Source organism: Ambystoma mexicanum, chromosome 2p (genome assembly GCF_040938575.1).
Source record: "Ambystoma mexicanum isolate Mex_15411 chromosome 2p, UKY_AmexF1_1, whole genome shotgun sequence".
Classification (NCBI taxonomy): domain Eukaryota; kingdom Metazoa; phylum Chordata; class Amphibia; order Caudata; family Ambystomatidae; genus Ambystoma; species Ambystoma mexicanum.
In genome coordinates this window covers 486,057,069-486,075,254 of record NC_090923.1, presented here as the reverse complement: position 1 = coordinate 486,075,254, position 18,186 = coordinate 486,057,069, and the positions used below count along the sequence as shown (strand labels likewise).

At 47.0% G+C, this 18,186-nt stretch overlaps 1 protein-coding gene across 1 annotated transcript in view; it reads right to left on the bottom strand.

Moving 5' to 3' along the window:
• IARS1 (isoleucyl-tRNA synthetase 1) overlaps nt 1-18,186 on the bottom strand; it is a 2,025,584-nt gene that overhangs the window by 1,605,286 nt on the left and 402,112 nt on the right. Inside the window, exon 10 of the mRNA XM_069643896.1 lies at nt 12,005-12,100. Within this exon, the coding sequence (XP_069499997.1) occupies nt 12,005-12,100 (96 nt within the window). The remainder of the gene's footprint in view (nt 1-12,004; nt 12,101-18,186) is intronic.

The window sequence follows — 18,186 nt, the reverse complement described above, 5'->3', positions numbered from 1 at the left end:
CTAGGTGGTCTACATATTTCGTGCTGCTAACCCCTTAGACCCCCATTGGTCTTGTATATATATTGTGTTGATTGTGATGTATTGGTTTACTTTAGTGTCACTGATTCTTTGCTATGGTCCATGTTACAAAGCCCTTGTAATAAATGTGTCTATATTTTTAAAATAACACCTGTCTGGAGTAATTTGTAAGTGTCCTTGCTTTGTGTGCTCATTGAGGTCTTCCAGTCACGCTCACCCCTCTTGAGACTTAGTCTTGACCGACTGCCATAGCAACCCTGATTGGTCTGGCTTGTCCAGAGGTTACCCTGTTCCAAGAAACTAGGTTGGCCTTCTGAACCTCTGCCCCTCCAGGTCAGATTTCAGAAATCCTTAACAACGGTCCAGGAGTTGTAGCAGGCGTCCTCTTCCAAGTTCTTCTTCGGTTCCTTCGTCCAGTGGTCGACTCTGCCTTCCAAGCCAAAAGTCTCTCCTTTTATTCATTCCAGCCTAGCTGTCACTCACCCAGCAGGGTGGCTGTCCTTGCTGGACAGTCAGCCAGCCACTCACCACCGAGTGCATTTGGGTCTCCTAGGAGACTAAGCACAGGGGGTTTCGGGCACCTCCCTCACTTCCTGCCTACCCCAGACACCCTGGAGCCAGAGGCAGGGTTCACTCGTGAATCCTGCCAAAGGCAAAGCAAACAATGAAACCAAACCTGGTTTTGCGCGCACAGTAAGTCTCAAGAAGGACCTTTCCACAAAGAAATGGCAAAAAAAGAAGACCAGGGCCATTTTGACAAAAATGACACCCGCGGGTGCTTTACTAGAGCTGCGAACGCAGCCCGCGGTAAATGCACACCACGGTAGTTAAACCGAAACCACTCCCACCAGCCATTCAGTGAGGAAAGGGGTAACTTAAAAAAGGTTACATGAGAAGCTAGACAAAGGGGATACTAGGTAACCCCTCCAGCACCCTATTGTAAGATGGTGTGTGCTGGGTCTAGAAAGTTACAATGGTAAGTAAAGTAATTTTCACTTTACTGCTCTGGGAAACAGTAGTTCATCCCAGAGAAGGTATTTAAACCTCTGGGAACTCTGAAAGAATTCCCTGTCCCACTGCACTGAAGGTGCAGTGACACAATGTAAAAGATGATGCCTATGGAGTTTGCCAGACTCCAAAACCAAAAGCAACACAGTGTTCAAAATCACATTAAAATACATTAGAGTGACAACAAAGGGTCTCACTCTCTCCAGGTAAAAAAAATAATCAAGTCCTCAAAATCCAGCAAAGTTGCTGAGGGTCTCCAAGGTGGAGGAAATTAGCAAATTTCTGAGAATTCTCTCCAATGGGTCCATTCATCAGGACATCTTCCTTGTCCCTTTCCACCTGGCAGGTATCAAGAACACCATTTCAGACTCGCTCGCAGGGAACTGTGTTCTTGCCACGAGTGGGAACTGCACCAGGACTAGGTGGATCTTCTGTTCCCCAAATGGGGCCAACTGCAGATCGCCCTCTTCGCGACAGAGACGAACGGCAAGTGTCCGAGCTTCACCAGCAGGTTCCTGCAGCCGAGGATCTTGGAGGATGCAGTCTCGTTCCCGTGAGAGGGACTTTTCCTATAGGTGCCCTCAGTTTCCACTCCTGCTATCAGGGATCAACACACTCAGACAATGTCACTGCAGGATGATTCCCAGTGCACCGGCGTGGGCACCCACACCTGCTCCGGCTGTCAGTGGCCCCCTCCATCAAACTGCCTCCTCTGCCGGACCTCCTCACCAGAGAACAATGGGCGATTCTTCACCATGACCAGAGCCCTAGAATTTGGACATTATGCTTTACCAGCAGAATGTAAGGACATCCTGGCCAGGGCCAGAGCCTCAACGTTCAAGTGCTACAGCCAGAAATGGAGACATTTCTCTTTGTGGTGCGGACACAGAAGATAGATCCTGGGCGTGTCTCAGCCTCGTAGCTTCTGGCATACCTGCTTTCCTTGTCTAAGGCTGGGCTGGCTCACGCCTCTATCAGGATACACCTGGCCGCCATATCCCGTTACACCAGGAACCCGGGTAGACCCTATCTGTGGTCGCACAGGCTCATCAAAGAGTTCCCCAAGGGCCTCGTCAGAGCCTTTCTTCCGGTGAAGAACCCCAGACCCCAGCTTGGGAACTCAATGTAGACTTGACTAAACTCACGGGACCCCCTTTGAACCGATGCATCAGGCCCTTCTGAAGTTTCTCTCGTGGAAGATGGCTTTCCTCTTGGCTATAACCTCGGCCAGGTGGATCGGGGAGATCCAGGGCCTGTCGTGCAATTAGCTGTACTTGTCCTTCCACGCTAGTAAGGAGGTGCTGCGTACACATCCCACCTGTATGCCGAAGATGCCATCGCGTTCCATCTCAATGAGCCGCTGATGTTGCCAGCCTTCTTTCCAAACCCATCAACGCCAGCAGAGAGGTCGTTGCATTAGCTGGATGTTGCTTGTGCCATCAAGTTCTATGTGGCACGCACAACGAGTTTTCAGAAGACCTCAGTTGTTTATGAATTTTGGACCCGTGAGTCACGGAAAAGCCTTGTCGAAGACTTCCATCTCCAGGTGGCTCTCCGGCTGCATCATGCACCGTCATCGGCTGGCTAACAGACCTCTCCCAAGCCGGCTGAGAGTCTGTTCGCTTGAGGTGCGTCTGTTCCTGGAGCAAGTGTTACTTCTGTTGAGCCATTGCCACCTCCTGTGGTTGTGTATTGGTACTGCTGTGTAATCTTTATTCATGAGCATGTGAATCCATTACAGACCCCATGCTGGAGAATAGTTAAGTTACTTACCTGTAACTCTTGTTCTCCAGCATGGGTCGGACATGGATTCACATGCAAACCCTCCCACATTCCCCTCTGTGGCTCTTCTTGGTTCATACTACCACTTTACATGCTTACCAAATCTGAAGCTGCCCACCAGGGGTGGACCCTAGTGAGATGACGGTCACTGGATGGGGGCAGTATGACTCAGAGGACAGTGATTGGGTAACCTAAGAAATACAGTTTTTCAAGCAAAAGTACAACTTTTTTTCTTTTACAGAGGATTCCCAGTCGGAGTTAAATGCACCATCTCACCGGATTGCCTGTGCCATTTTCTCCTTATATACCGCCTGCCTGGTCCCCTTGGGAATTCTGGGGAACTCCTATTAGATTTTGTAGCCGATTTGCAAATGGGCTATACTCACTTTGTGATATTAGGAGACCTCAGCTTAAAATGTAATTCCCCTAGGCCACCTGCCCTATGATCGTTTATTGGTTCTCGAACTACATCAACTGGAACTGGGCCCTATGCACAAATTGGGTAAAACTATTTGATTTTTTCCAGTGAATCCCTACTCTTATCGACTGAACCAGTCCTATGGACAGACCACTTTCTAATCACCTGCCTGTTTAAGAATACAGGACTCCCTGTAAAATCCCTGCCACTGGAAATTTGGCTCCGCTCCTGACATAATGCTGATGTCCAAGGCCTAACTTCGCTAGTGCATCGCTCTCTGCACAATGGGAGTGACCCCTACACCCCTTTTTTTGTTGAGGTAACGCATGGCCACTGTATTGTCCGCCATGATCAGGGCACACTTCCCCGCAACATACGGCAGAAAAGCCTTCAGGGTCATCCTGATGGCCCTCAGCTCTAACAGGATGAAGTGGAGTTTGTACTCCAAAGGAGAGCAACGAGCACTGGCGGACAAATGACAAGTGTCCGTCACTACCATCACCTCCGGCCACGGTTGCCAAAACAGCTCCACCTTCATCAGGTACCCCTTGTTGGCCCACCACGGCAGATCCTGTGAGACCGAGAGTGGAATCTGAACGGGATTTGACATCTTGCCTGAGAATTGTGTGCACTGCATCTTGAGGACCCATTACAGGGATCTCATCCTCATGTCTGGCCTCTGGCACCATAAAAATGCAGGATGCCATGAGGCCGAGCAACCTTAAGAATTCGAAAGCCGGGAGACGCTGGGCATGTTGAAACTTGTCCACAATCTGCACAATGTGATGAGCCCTCACCTTGGGAGGCGAGCACTTTCCTAAGGAAGTGTCCAACACAGCCCCGATGTACTAGAGCTGTTGGGAAGGTGTCAGATGCGACTTCTTCAAACTGAGGGAGAAGCCCAACTTTTGGAGGGAGCGGCAGGTGAGACGTAGATCATCCATCGCTTGCTTGGGGGAACGTGCAGGGATCAGCCAGTCGTCCAGGTAGGGTTAGACGTGAATTCCCCCCCCCCTTGCCTGAGATACGCTGCAGCCACCACCACCAGTAGCTTGGTGAAGACCCTTGGGCGGTGGTCAATCCGAATTGCAGGAGCCGAAACTGAGTCGCCAGCTGCAAACCTCCGGTACTCTGTGCTTTGGATGAATCGGCACATGAAAGTAAGCAGATCTGGAAGCTTCAAAGAAAGATTCTCTGGTGGATTGTCGTGAGGCCGCTTTAGGAAGGGAAGGCAGTAACTCCCCTCCACTGCTGTCCCCTAGGACGAAAAGGCGGAGGTTGACGCACAGCTGCGCTCAAAGATTTTGCTGCAGCTTTTGAGGTCAGCAACCTCAAAGCTCTCATCAGCCTTGCTCCCAAACAAATGGGCACCATCAAAGGGCATGTTCAAAAGACAGGCTTGCACATCGGGAGCAAAACCTGACTTCCCAACCAGGCAAATCTGCGTATAACTGCTCGCAGCCATGGTCCGGCTAACACTGTCAGCCATGTCCAAACCTGACTGAAGGGATTCACACATGGCATCCTTGCCATCCTGCACGAGAGCAAGGAACCCATCCTCTTCTTCCCCTTAGGGAATATACTCAGCTGCTAGAGAAACACAATTCCACAGAGTGTGAAAATCTTGCCAAGGCACAAGTGGAGTTGGCTGACTTCAGCGCCATACTCCCCGCAGAAAACACCTAAGGTGCCCAACTGTCAAGAGTTTGTCATCCCTATCAGGAGGGATGGTAGGGTACGCCGCCTGCCTCGAAGTGGGCGTAGCAGCCTGAACCACCAAACTCTCAGGAGTTGGCTGAGATGAATGGTAACTGGGGTCGCTACCGGAAAGGCAGTAATTTTTAGTTAACAATTTGTTAACTACCGGAAGAGATGCCAGTGTCTGCCAAGCAGCCGCCACCCTTTTCTGCAACGTCAAATGAATAGGTAACACCGGGTCAGAGGACGGACCGTGATCCAATATATCTGTTAAGTCATCCTGAACAAAAGCTTCTGGTGGACTAGACCAACCAAGATACTCAGTGACCCTAGCCATCAGTCTCCTGTAGGACGACTCAGCATGAGCCCCAGGCTCAGGCCTGCCAAACTCCATCTCAGGAGAAGTGTCTAAGCCACTGGCATCATGAAGAGATTGCTGTAACTCTTCCAACTGACTGTCCCTCGAAAGGACAGGAGCCACATCAGGCTCAACAGGGTCAAACTCCAAATCTGACCACTCCTCATCCTCATAGATGTCATCCAGAGGAAGGAAAAAACTCCTGCCTCGGGACAGAAGAGGATCTGGAATCCTTAACAGGCCTTACAGACTTGGAAGTAGCCTTCCTTGGAGGATCCACAGTACTAGGAACCTCCATCGGCAAATTTTGGCCAAAATGCCCCGAAGACGTTGAAGGCGCCGATGGCTTTGGGTCGAGGGCTGGTGTGAAGGCAAAGCTTCGACATCTTTATCCGACGACATAGCGCCGACTGAGTCAATGCCGACCTCGAGCCCTTACCAGGTTTCTGCAATCTCGCCGGGGACGAGGACCGAGACCTCGAAGCATGTCTCTTGCGATCATCCTGAACCTTGTCCGAACGGGACCTCGAAGGTTTCCGATTATAATCGCGGCGAGGACCAGAGCCTGAAGGCGCACAAGCCACGGACCAAGAGCGTTCCCTGCTGGCTTCTTCCGAAGGCGTAGATGGAACTGTGCCCTGGGATTGGAAAATCACCAGCATCTGCTCCCTAAAGGTAGCCCATTCTTCCGGAGTCGAGGACGTAGTAGGACAAGCCACTTTCCTCACGGCGCCATCCTCTATGACGATGGGGAAGGCGACCGGTGACAGCGATTCCTGGTATGCAGAGACGAAGACGAATAGCGGGAACCACTCCAGGACCGAGATCCCCAAGACTCCTTCCGACGCTGAGAGTTGCCCCGCTAATCGGTGGCGGACATCCCCTTAGAAGTTTTACGAGACTTACTGGGTTTAGAACCCCTACCCACCTCGAGCTTCCCCTTATGCTCCCGCAAGGCCATAGCATTTGGAACAGTCGCCGGTGTCATGACGCTCGCCCAGGCACCGCAAACAAATGCAATGAAGGTCCATAATCTACATCTTAGACTTGCAGTCCCGGCAAGTCTTAAAGCCAGACTGCAGAGTCTGAGGGGTCGAAGAAGACGACATTCGCAAGGAATACACGAGGCACACTGAGTCTCTGAAGCAAACAAGTTTGTGGAAAAACTGAGGCTACGGGTGCCGTGCATCTTATTTATAACATTCGGTGACGTCGCCCTCGACGCAGGATGCCCACTGCCGAAAAAAATTCCAAATTACACAGCTGTGGACATTACATGTCAAAGATGTGTAATACGTTGGAGGACACAATCCATTCGAAACAACATTACAGAGAGGTAAGTAATTTGTTCTTAGAGCCTTTCAACCCACAGATTCCTCTTCTATGATAGACTTCTAAAGCAGTATGTAAATCTGAAGGAGAGAGTTAACAAGGACACCACTTGGACTAGAAAACTCTGGTGGACTGTCCTACCAAAACAGGCATCCCGGTGCTCCAGAGAATCCAAGTAGTAATGCTTAGCAAACATGTGCAGGGATGCCTACATTGCTGCCTGGCAGATATCCAGGACAGGGAATCCCACTGCAGAGCAGAGATGGCAGCCATTCCGCGGTTCTAGGTCATTTGGTCGAAAATAAATGGTCGACAGGACAAATGGTCGACACCAAAAGGTCGACAGGTCAAATGGTCGAATTCTTTTTGGTTTGTTTTTTCACATTTTTTGGGCCCCCCCCCCCCAACCACCTTTTTTTTGCTAAAAACCCCTTTTTTCCCTAAACGAAAACCTAAAAATATATATATATATATATATATATATATATATATATATATATATATATAAACAAAAAAAGAAATTCGACCATTTGACCTGTCGACCATTTGTCGGTCGACCATTTGCCTGGACACCCATTCCGCTGGTAGAATGAGCCCTGAGCCCCTTCACAGCCAGATCATTGCATTCTGAGAAGCAAAGAATGATCCACATTGACAGGGTCTGTTTGTTCACAGCTCTGCCAGCACGAGCACCAGCGTAACCAACCAAAGCTGATCGTTTGTAGCCTCCAGTACAAGAGATGTAGAAGTTAGGGGCACGCACTGGGTCCAGTCGATAGAACCGTTCCTCTGCTTTGGAAGAGTAAAGTCGAAGAAAAACACAGGAAAGAAAGGATCTCCTGAAAGAAATGGAAATCTGAGACCACTTTCATCATAAAGGATGGTCTTACTCTCAATGCCACCTTCTATTTGGGAAAAAGAAAAACAAGTACAGCGATAAACAGACAACCCCCTGGAGCTCACTCACCAGTTTTGCAGAAGTAATGGCAAACAAGAAAATCACCTTAAGGGTGAGCAATCTATTAGAACAGGCATGAGGGGTAAGAAATATTTAAACTAAATTTAAATCCCACGCCAGAAACACAAGCCTGGCAGGGACTGCATAACAGAGGGGATTGTGAAAAACTAGCCCTGTCCCGGGAACCTCTTGAATACCCAAATAGCAGCAAGGTATCCATTTACAGGGCCAAAGAACGCACAAAATCCAACACAGGGTTATAAAGGGTCCAGATCTTTCTCCCGGCACCAAGCTGACAGTTTACACCATCTGCTTCATGGCGGTCTACGAGCTGAAAGGAGTACATTGAGGACATTGCCCAACAAGTCACAATGCCCGTATCTGAGCCACTTATGTCAGTAGCTGCCAACATGAGTGGCAACACCAAAGCAACTTAATAAACAACTTGGGAGTATGTGATGGGAAATGGTGCGCTTTTTATCTTGATTTGCAGATGAAGTTCACAGGCTGCGAGAATCTGCTCAGATGTATTACACTAGTCGGAATACTTCCTTGGTCAACATGTTAACATCAGTGGTAACATCAGTGGTAACATCACAGTAACTTAATTACTTGGGTGTACCACAGGGCAGAGGTTGCGCTGCTCATTTGCAGCGTGAATCACAGGCTGTGATAATATACTGCCGTAAAGTGGCTGCTGAATCTTCCAAGGTTACTAAATTCCTCTGTAGCGGCATAGTCCTTTGTTGATGTCAAGGATTGTGTCACTTGTGTGTCACGTTACATCACGTGATCAACTCCTACTGAGCATTCTGCAATTGAGTTTGCAGGCGGTCTGGGTTACGGCACGTATCTCGCACATTTTCGACACATGGGTGCACTAGCAACGAGTGAGGCTGATGTAGTGTACATAAGAATTGGACTACTTGAGGCGCTAACTGGGATGAGTCTGGATTGCACTTAATATCCTCGTGTTTTGGAGGTGGTATCGAGTAGCTGGACCAAACAGTGGAAGTTGAGATTGTGGCAGCTGTTGCCTACAGTGAGTACACTACATTGTAAATGTTCAAAATCCAGAGTGATCACTACTCAAGATCATGTTTTTAACTCCAGATACCAAAATGGGTGTTTTTGCATTATTTGATTAGGTGCAGACAACGCACCTGCCCCAGTCCGTGGTGACAGTAGCAACAGCCAGCAAGTACCAAGTGTGCTGAATTACTTTATGGGGGTACCTGTGATGTATTTAGTGGCACTGATGAACCAGTGTCCTCGAAGACGGTCCTGAAGAAGGTGGCTACAATGACATAAGGCCATTGAAACCGGTCGACATATTGGGAATAGTGCTGAAGTGAAGCGTTATCCCAGAGTACTAGATAATTAAGAGTTTTGCTAATAGATCCAACTAAGTCTTCATAGTTCTGTTTTTTAACATTAGAAATACCGTTATTTAAAGTGAAGTGCCCACAGGTCCTGGTAGAATAAAATGAACAGCCCTGAGACGGTGGCATTTTTATTTAATTCAAAAAACTATAAATGTTGTCTTGTCCTCAACTTAGATGTGTAATGAGAAAAATACTGGCAATTATGTACCTCAGGTAAATCTGTGGGGGGTTTCTTCTTGATCTAGCCATTCCTAGACAGGCGGCACACCACCACTCCCTGGGTTAAGAGGGTGGTGGAATTCGGGACAGTTAAGATCTGTTCTCTGTCCCTAGCATTGTTATTGTATTTTTATTTATATATTTATATCGCACCAAAGCCTGCAGTCATCGAGGCGCTACAAACATACAAACCTAAAATACAACAAAAACATACATTACATAAATCCATTTGAGAACGAACAGTAAAAAATGGAACCAATACAATGATCAAATCAAGTTATTTAGCCGAAAATTCAAAGAACAACTCTACTAATGAACAACATTTCTAATACCAATTTCAGGTCCGATGATGCTTTGTAAAGATCAACAGAGGGCCAAATAAGATGGCAAATTACTTCTGCCGCACCAAACCAATACACAATACTTCTCCTTCTGAGTGCACCGTTGGTCAATTTTAATCCTTTTAATAATCTCAAAATCGGACATTCTTACTACACCCGGACCAGTCTTCTGGCGCAGCCATGAAAGTACTTTGTTCCTTAAGGTGTCTCTTGGTTCAAAACCTCCACCTCTCCACCTTAGAAATGATAAAGTTCGGACAGTCTTTCTAACAGAGTGTCCAGAAAATGGAATTGGGACATAGAGGCTTTACTGACAGGTAGATGTCTCGGGAAACAATGTTTAGGGTTGATAGTATGCTGTTGCAAATGACGAACCAAAACCTGGTGCAAATCTCCTGAGGCAGCCTGAGAAATGAACCTAGGTACTTGTGCTGGCTGTTGCTTTACAGTGGATGAAATTCAGTTGAAAGCTTGTGAATTAGGTAAAACTTTGACATTCCATAAAATCATCCTTTAGGGGCTGTATCGTATTTCTTAACTCAGGACTCGTCTGACAAGAAATATCACTAGTTTCACCCAAACTCATGCCCTTCCCCTAAGGATTGATTAAAGGCAAGAGGGGCCAAACAACTCAGATCACATTGGGTTGTTTGAGATCTCTGCGATCCAACGGTTTGAGAGTTGTTCTTTTCTATATCAGTAGGCTGATCCCAATGACAAGATTGGTCTATCTTTTCTGGATTAAAATGTACTCCGATATTGTCTATCACATCCAACCATGCAAAAAAGTCTCAAATATTGTTACATAAATTCAGTTCCCCAATTATTCTGTCCTTCATTTGTGACCATTGCACCGGACCGATATGGGCCAGTTGATAAAGAGATTTGTCTTTTTTCTCCGAAATCTCTGTGGAAAACTGCAGAGAAAACTCTGCAGTAATTAGCTGAGCACTGTTCAATGTTAATTGTCCAGGGATTGATCCTTCACTATTAACTTTAGGAAAAATCAGTGTATGCGAGATGTAATGTCCAACCCTTGATCTCAACTTTCCAGAATAACATTCTCAGAAGGGCATCCCAGCTCTCCAATATGAGCCAATGACTCAAACAATATTGCATGAATTAGTGGTGCTACTGGCAAACAACAGAGATCGGTTTAATCTTCAGGAGAATAAGACCTTGTGACTTGCAATCTCAGCCTTCTTTGGGCACTTAAGGCTAGTACTGCTGTTAAACGGTTACTTTTAGGGAGAAGGGTTATGTCTAAAGCCACCAGTAATATGAGCATTTTTTGGCTTTAGCTATGGTGGTATACCTATTAGGCATAAATGTAGGACTATGTTCGGAGACATAATGCTGCCAAATAAAGAAGAGCTGCTCTGTCCACACTTTGCACCCTGCGAGGTAGAAACAGCCCAGCAACTGCTCAGTCAACTTCTCATGCAACCCCCCCCCCCCCATCAAGCACCGCTTTGGCCCTGCTTACCGAGCACCGCTTCAGCCCTGAGGATACACCGTCACCAATTTGCAACAAGTCAACCCCACACCACCTCACAGCACCTGCGCTGCACACAGCTCAATGTTGTGGCAAGAAGGCTTCTTAAAAGCTTCCAGAGGAAGTACCGGTCCCAAGGGCAATAGCTCATCTAGAGATTGGCCAAGGGGAACAGCTGACAGAGGGCCAATGGGAGCCAAGAGAACTGCCACAACAAAGAATGCTGTGCTATAAAATTCAGCAGGTGCTCTTAAATGAAGCAGAGAGGGAGAGATAAATCAGGCCAAGGCCTTTAGGCCACCCCCTTGGGGTAAGGAATAGATCTGGATAGTATGGGTCACCTAGCAATAGTCTATAGATATTTGAAAATCATTGTGGGGAATAGGGAAACCTGAGCAGAAAGGTGAGAGGCCACTTGAAAGTCGACCTAAACTCGAGACCACACCTAATCTTTGAACTCCAATTGTTTTTCAAATACTGATTTCCTTTCTAATGAAAAGAAGAAAATAATAATCACTGTCGTGAGATTCTTAGCGCAAAGTGTCACAATAATGTTTGTCTTATTATTTGTTTGAACAGAGGTTGGGAAACTGAAATGCTAGTAATTTGGCCTGTGTTCCAATTAGTAAAATGCTTCTGCTACTACTTTTACTAGACAGTATATAAAAATCAGAAAACATATGTACATCAGCATAAGATAAGAACTTTAATCGAAAATAAAGTTACTAAATGACTAAGGCGTTTTGAATAACGCCAAATAGGCAGCACTGAAATTAGAACATTCTGCATGGATACTTTGTTGGCCCAGTATTGAGCACACTTGCAAGCCTACAGGTGAAAGATGTTTCATGAGACTTAAAAAAGAGATTGGTTGTGTGCCTTGGTATTTATTAGTTGTTCTAACAAAAGGATATACCTGGAACAAGAAAAAGTTTAACATCAAAAAAATGATAAGTTACAAGGGGATGGGATGTAGGAGTATATATACTTACAGCACCAAAGTAAGGAGCCTGGTGCACAACTCCTGTACCTTCTTCCTCCTTCACATAATTGTCAATCACAACAGTAAATGCACCACTCTCTTTACACTGCAATAAAAGAAAAATAATGTGAGTCAAAGCAGTATAATGCTGATCACTGTTCTACTGGTTGGGGAAACGCCAACTATACCTCACAGAACACAAATTATATATTGGACAATTCTTCATAAAGCAGGGCCGAGAGGCTACTCCGCCCTTTCCCACTTGTCTAAACCCCCCTCCCCCAAAGCCACATTAAGCTTCACATTCCAAATGTCAAGACTTCTTCCTTTGGAGCAGACTCCCCTCCCCCCACCCACCCCCTAACTTGGCCCGCAGCCTGATTAAGTTCAGAAGGCTATGAAAATTGCTGTTGACTCCTCACTCTGACCATTCTTCTGAATTTCATAATCTTTGTAGTTCCTCCCATTTCCCTCACGGGTCTATCAAAAATTCCCATTTGACAATTAAAATTGAACTGTAAATTTCCCTATGTAGACAAAGACATGCCACCCAAAATCTATCCCTCCACCTATAAATGACCACATTGTATTGCCATTTCTGGAGTGAAACTCGGCAATGAAGTTATCTTTCAGCACGATTAACCTGCTTGCTCCTTCCCGCCCCCAACCATGAATCTCCCCAGTTGCACAACAATTGAGGACCGTCATGTCTCAAACTTGCAGCACTGGTTGAAACCCCATTCTCAGACTACCGCTACTTCACACAAGGAATAACTCCTTGCTTTCACCACTGCTCTGGACTGTCCAATCAAAAAACTAACCCGTTCTCATTTCTCTGCGCTCATCCTTGCAAGCCATCTGTGACCCCAAGTTAATGCTTGCCTCATTATCGTTTTCTCTTCACGCCCAGCAGATTACTGTGCCAGTTACCACTTCTCCAAACTCCCTCCTCTCGCTACACCCACCGACGCACCGTTATCTCAAATTCCCACTAAGCACCCCGGCTGAGCTAGCACCAGTCCCCACTCCTGCTGATCCCTTTTCACCACAAGCACCCAAGCAGCAAGCACACCAGACTTGCCCCTACCTCTCGCCACTCTTCAACCTTTCACATTCATCTGGTATCTTAGCCAGCTTATTCTGGCCCAACAAAAGTTCAAATCACCATAGTAAATACATGGCAGATTTCACAAAGGGCCTCTGTGTGCATGCTGGGCAATGTAAGTAGGACATGTGGTTTCCCAGAATGAAGAATGGCAGAGAGCAGGGTTTGAAAGGTACATTGATGCCCCAATGGTTACTGACATAAATCGTGCGCCTCTGGTGGATCCAAAACTAAATGATAGCTTCCATGAACCTATAGCAAAAAAACACAATGTAGTGTACTAATCACCCCATGGCCAAAATGGGGGAGCTTAGAAAGCCCTATTCAAGGAGCTTTCTGGGCTACCTACCATGTGACCACTGACTCAGAGCAAAAGGGGTTGCTTTGGTGGGGATTAGGGTGAAAGGGGGGGGGGGTCTACAGAAGGGGTCCATCTGGCCATAAAATATGTCAAAGATCTAAAAACAAAATTTAAACGGGGAAAAGAATCAAGTAAAGGGGTCCTTATAATGGACCTAAAGAACTCCCAAAAAGTTGTATTCACCTCCTTCACCCTTGTGCTGTCCTCACACTTCACCAACAGCCTATCTAATATGGGTTACTGAATGGCAGTCTATTGTTTGATGCTCAACTCCTCTAAAACTGATGGTGCACACAACCAGCCTCCAATGTCACATTCCTCATCTCTTCTTTCTTTATTCACTTATTAAATAATCCAATACAAAGACTTTAACCTTAACGCATACATACACTGTAGCTTTATGAATATCGATTATACTTCCACCATAAGCACACACGTCTCACACACCCAACAAACACTAGAAGAAAACCATGTGAGCACCTGTTGACTGCCGCTGGGTGGTAGTGGTGCACAGTATAAATCAACATATCATCCCTAGGGTAAATAAAAGACCACAAGATGGCCACCTTATTAAATCCTCAAGCTTGGGGGTTCTCCGACAGCAACCCACTACTTTAGCAAATCATAACCTTCAATATTCTTTCTCCCACTTGACCTGAGCAGATCGGTCTTACAATCCATTGCAGACATTTTGAATGTAAGAATAGTTTGTAGTTATGTATATTTTATATATCATGTCCTGATTTAAATGATTTTTGTAGTGTTCCGTAAATATTTATATTAATCACTTTTTTCCGCAATAGGTTTTGTAACAGTTTCATAAAAACCGACTTTTTGGACTGTTGAAATATGTATTTGGTATATGTAAAAATGAAACCTGAAGACCAATTAAACAAAAATAATGAATACTGTTACTTTGTCAGTCCCTGCATGAGACCAGTGGTAAAAGGGCAGAAAGGACATCAGGTTGTTTTTGCCTTGTAGGGCCTACTCCCCGACCCCTCTACTAATCAACTAAACTCTAAGAACTCCTTCCACCTTACACGCCACACACTAATACCCCACAGCCACCACAGGTCTAGCGGTCAGGATACTTTCCATCCATGTTCTATGGACCCCAAAACATTTTGCTTTTAAAGCAGTCCTGACTTTTTACAGGGAAGTGAAGCCTTCAGTTTCACTCCCCTGGACTTTTGCTGTTTTTGCCATGGGGAAACTGATCAGTCCTTCAGACTCAGTACTAGGTTTCCCTTTTGTCTTTTTACCTTTCTGGCAACTAACAGTGCACACATCATGTTACAATACAATGTAGTGGGGATACCATTTCATCACCTTAGTCTTTAAAACTTGGGATTTTTGGTTACTTTTATGTGGGTCTAAAGACAAGCTGGTGGCAGCAGATATATTTTAGCATTATTTTTTTTTACTTTTTTTATTGGCAAGTAGCAGGTGCAGGACACATCACATCAGCACTTCATATTTAAAACATTTAGAACACGCGATGCATTAGTTGTAAATGGGCATCTTAACTTAGGGCGTGTTGAGTCCAGCGGGGCTTCTCAGAGTCCTGGTTGCGATTCCGCCCCTTCCACAGACGAGGGCGAGGATAGAAGCTCTAAGTCAACTTTGTTGTTCAAATAACTACAAAACTCTGTCCACACATTTTTGGGGCGGCCATTCGCAGGTAGGGAATTGATGTAGTCCTCACACATTTGCGTCCAAGTGAGGGCCTTTAGCCACATCTCAAATGAAGGGGGGAGCGACGCTTCCAACACTGTAGGATACATCTTCTAGCCACTATGGCCCCAACATTAAAAAATGTGGCGACTTTCTTCACCCCAGTTCACTCCCACATCCCAAACAGCAAGGGGATTGGGACCAATCTGGAACACCACCATTTCCGAGAGGGCTTCCAGCACAGCATCCCAGAACGGGGCCAGTGCCCTACAGGACCAGAACATACGAGTATGGGGTGCTTCACCGGATCTGCATCTCAGGCACACGTGGGGTTTGTTGTGTGTGAATTTCCCCACCCTGTGAGGGGTACAATGCAGGCAATTAAGGAGCTTATATTGCATGCATCTGAATCTGGAGTTTAGGGAGATCTTGCGTGTATGCATGCACATTTTCGCCCACATGGTATCAGTAATTGCCAACCCCAGTTCATTGCTCCATGTGTCCCAGAGTTTGTGGGATGGTTCTGCTGATTTTGCCATCAGTAGTTTATATAAGGCTGTCCTATGTGGGGGCAAGGCCTGGGAATAACCATATGGGCAGCCACTTGTAGTACGGGTGGCATTCAGGGTGGGATTGCAGGATTGACCTCCATGCCATGATCGTGGTGGCAACTGGATCAGCCGGGGCGTCGGTCTGGTATGAATGGTAAAGGATCAGGGACATAACATTCACTTCATCACTTGCGAGGATTTCCAATTTGACATGGGGGGGGGGTCCAAATATTTATACCAGTGTGTTGCATGCTGGGCTTGTGCGGCGATCCAGTATCGAGTGAGGTCTGGGGCGTTGAATCCCCCCTTCTTGTAAAGCGGAGTCATGTGTTGCTACTTCCTGCGGACGGCCCCGGAGTACCACCGGAACTGGGCGCACTCAGCGTGCAAGTTTGTGAAATATTGCTTCCCAGGCCAGAGTGGGATGTTAGCGAATATGTATAAAAGCTTTGGGACCATTATCATTTTGATTAGGGACAGGCTTCCCGAGAGGGACAGGGGGAAGTTACGCCACCTTCACATCTTGGATTCTGCATATTGCGCATTGGCGAAATAGTTGTCAGCCAGTAAGGAGGATCTTGATAGGGACATTTGGACCCCGAGATATTTGATGCCTCCCAGGGACCACCGGAGTGGGAATGTGCATGTCGGTTGGGGGGGGGGGGGGGGGGGTTGCAGTAGTGAGGGAGAATTTTTCAGACTCAGTGTAATTTATGGTAAAGCCCGAGAATGTACAGATTTTTGTTATCTCGCAAATGATCGGGTCTAGATGGGCGGAAGGGTCTCTGATGTATAGGAGTACATCATCCGCGTATAGCGATATGATTTCGGGTGTGTCACGCAGGCGTATTCCCTTGCGGGTATGTTTGTCCCTTACCCTGTCTGCAATAGGCTCAATGGCCAATGCAAATAGTATGGGGGAGAACGGGCACCCCTGGCGCGTACCCCTGTGAAGCGCGAAAGGAGCCGACGTAAGGGAGTTATCCAGGACTCTGGCCACTGGATTTGTATACAGCAGTTTGATGTAGGATAGCATGTGCAGGCAGATTCCCATTTTCTCCAGTACCGCCCACATATATTGCCAGGAGACCATATCAAATGCCTTTGTGTGACGGCAACTGCATTAGCTTTAGGGTCGATTCTGGACATGACAAACAGTCGACGGATATTTAGGGCAGTGGAGCGGGCAGGGACAAATCCGCTTTGGTCTGGGTGGACCAGGTGTGTCATGATGGGGAGGAATCTGTTCGCGATAATCTTGGCGAATATTTTGGTGTCTGTATTTATGAGGGAAAGGAGTCTATAGGAGCCACATTCGTCGGGGGTTTTCCCGGCTTGGGTAGCACAGTTATAATGGCCTCGCGTAGGGATGGATGGAGAGTGGCTAGACGGAGCGATTCAGTCCAGACTTCATGTAGGCGCGGGGTCAACAGGGCAACATGCTCTTGATAGAATTCCGAGGTTAGGCCATGCCCTTAGGAAGGGCCGGAATGGCCTCTGCTATCTCCTCGGGGCTAATGGGAGCGTCCAGTTGCTCTTTAGCGGAGCAGGATATATAGGTCATGGGGATTTGGTCCAGCAGGAGATTCAGGTCATGTGAGTTGTGCTCACGCTGTGGGCCGTAAAGGGCTGTGTAGAATTCCTCAAAGGTCTCCAGAATTAGTTGATCAGACCAGTGCTGCACGCCGCTCTCATCCCCGATACTGTCGATTCGGGTTCTACCCCCCTCGATACGGGCCAGTCTGGCCAGGGTTCGACCCGGTCTTTCTCCATTGCCATATTTCTGTGCCGCAATGGGCCGGGCATAGCAGCGCACCTCCCTGAGAGCATGCGACTCAAAGGATTCTAGTTCCGACCTCATCTGTGCCAACTTGGATGGGGAGGGGGCGGAGGCATATTCCCGCTCAAATTCCTTGAGTTTAGTCTCAGAGCGTTGTAGTGTATTTTTTTATGTCTTTCAGGACCCCTGCTTCCCTAGAGATACACATCCCTCTGTTAAAGGCCTTGAATGCCTCCCAGCGGGCCCCATCAGATGTATCGTGACGTTTGTTGCTATCGAAGAACGAGTTAATGTCTGCAAGAATATCAGCTTTAAAGACTGTCATTTAGTGCCTCTGATTTGAAGCGCCAGGTGGGATGATGTGGGAGGGCGGGTCTCAGTGTGATCTCCAGCGTCACCGGGGAATGATCTGAAAGCGTGCGTGCTAATATCTGCACATCCGAGGTTTTCCCTATTAGCCCAGTTGACATGAGAAATAGGTCAATTTTAGAGTGGCTATCATGCACAGAAGAATAGAAGGTGTAATCCCTAGTGAGTGGGTGGAGCATTCTCCAGACATCGCATAGGCCAGCAGAGGCCATGTGTTCGTGGAGCCGATGGGCGTCTCTGGATATAGCTCTATTGGCGGTGCCCGATCTGTCTAGCACGTTGTCTAGAATAAGGTTCATGCCCCCCCCCAAATGATTGGGACCCCAATATATCTCATGAGCAGGGCATT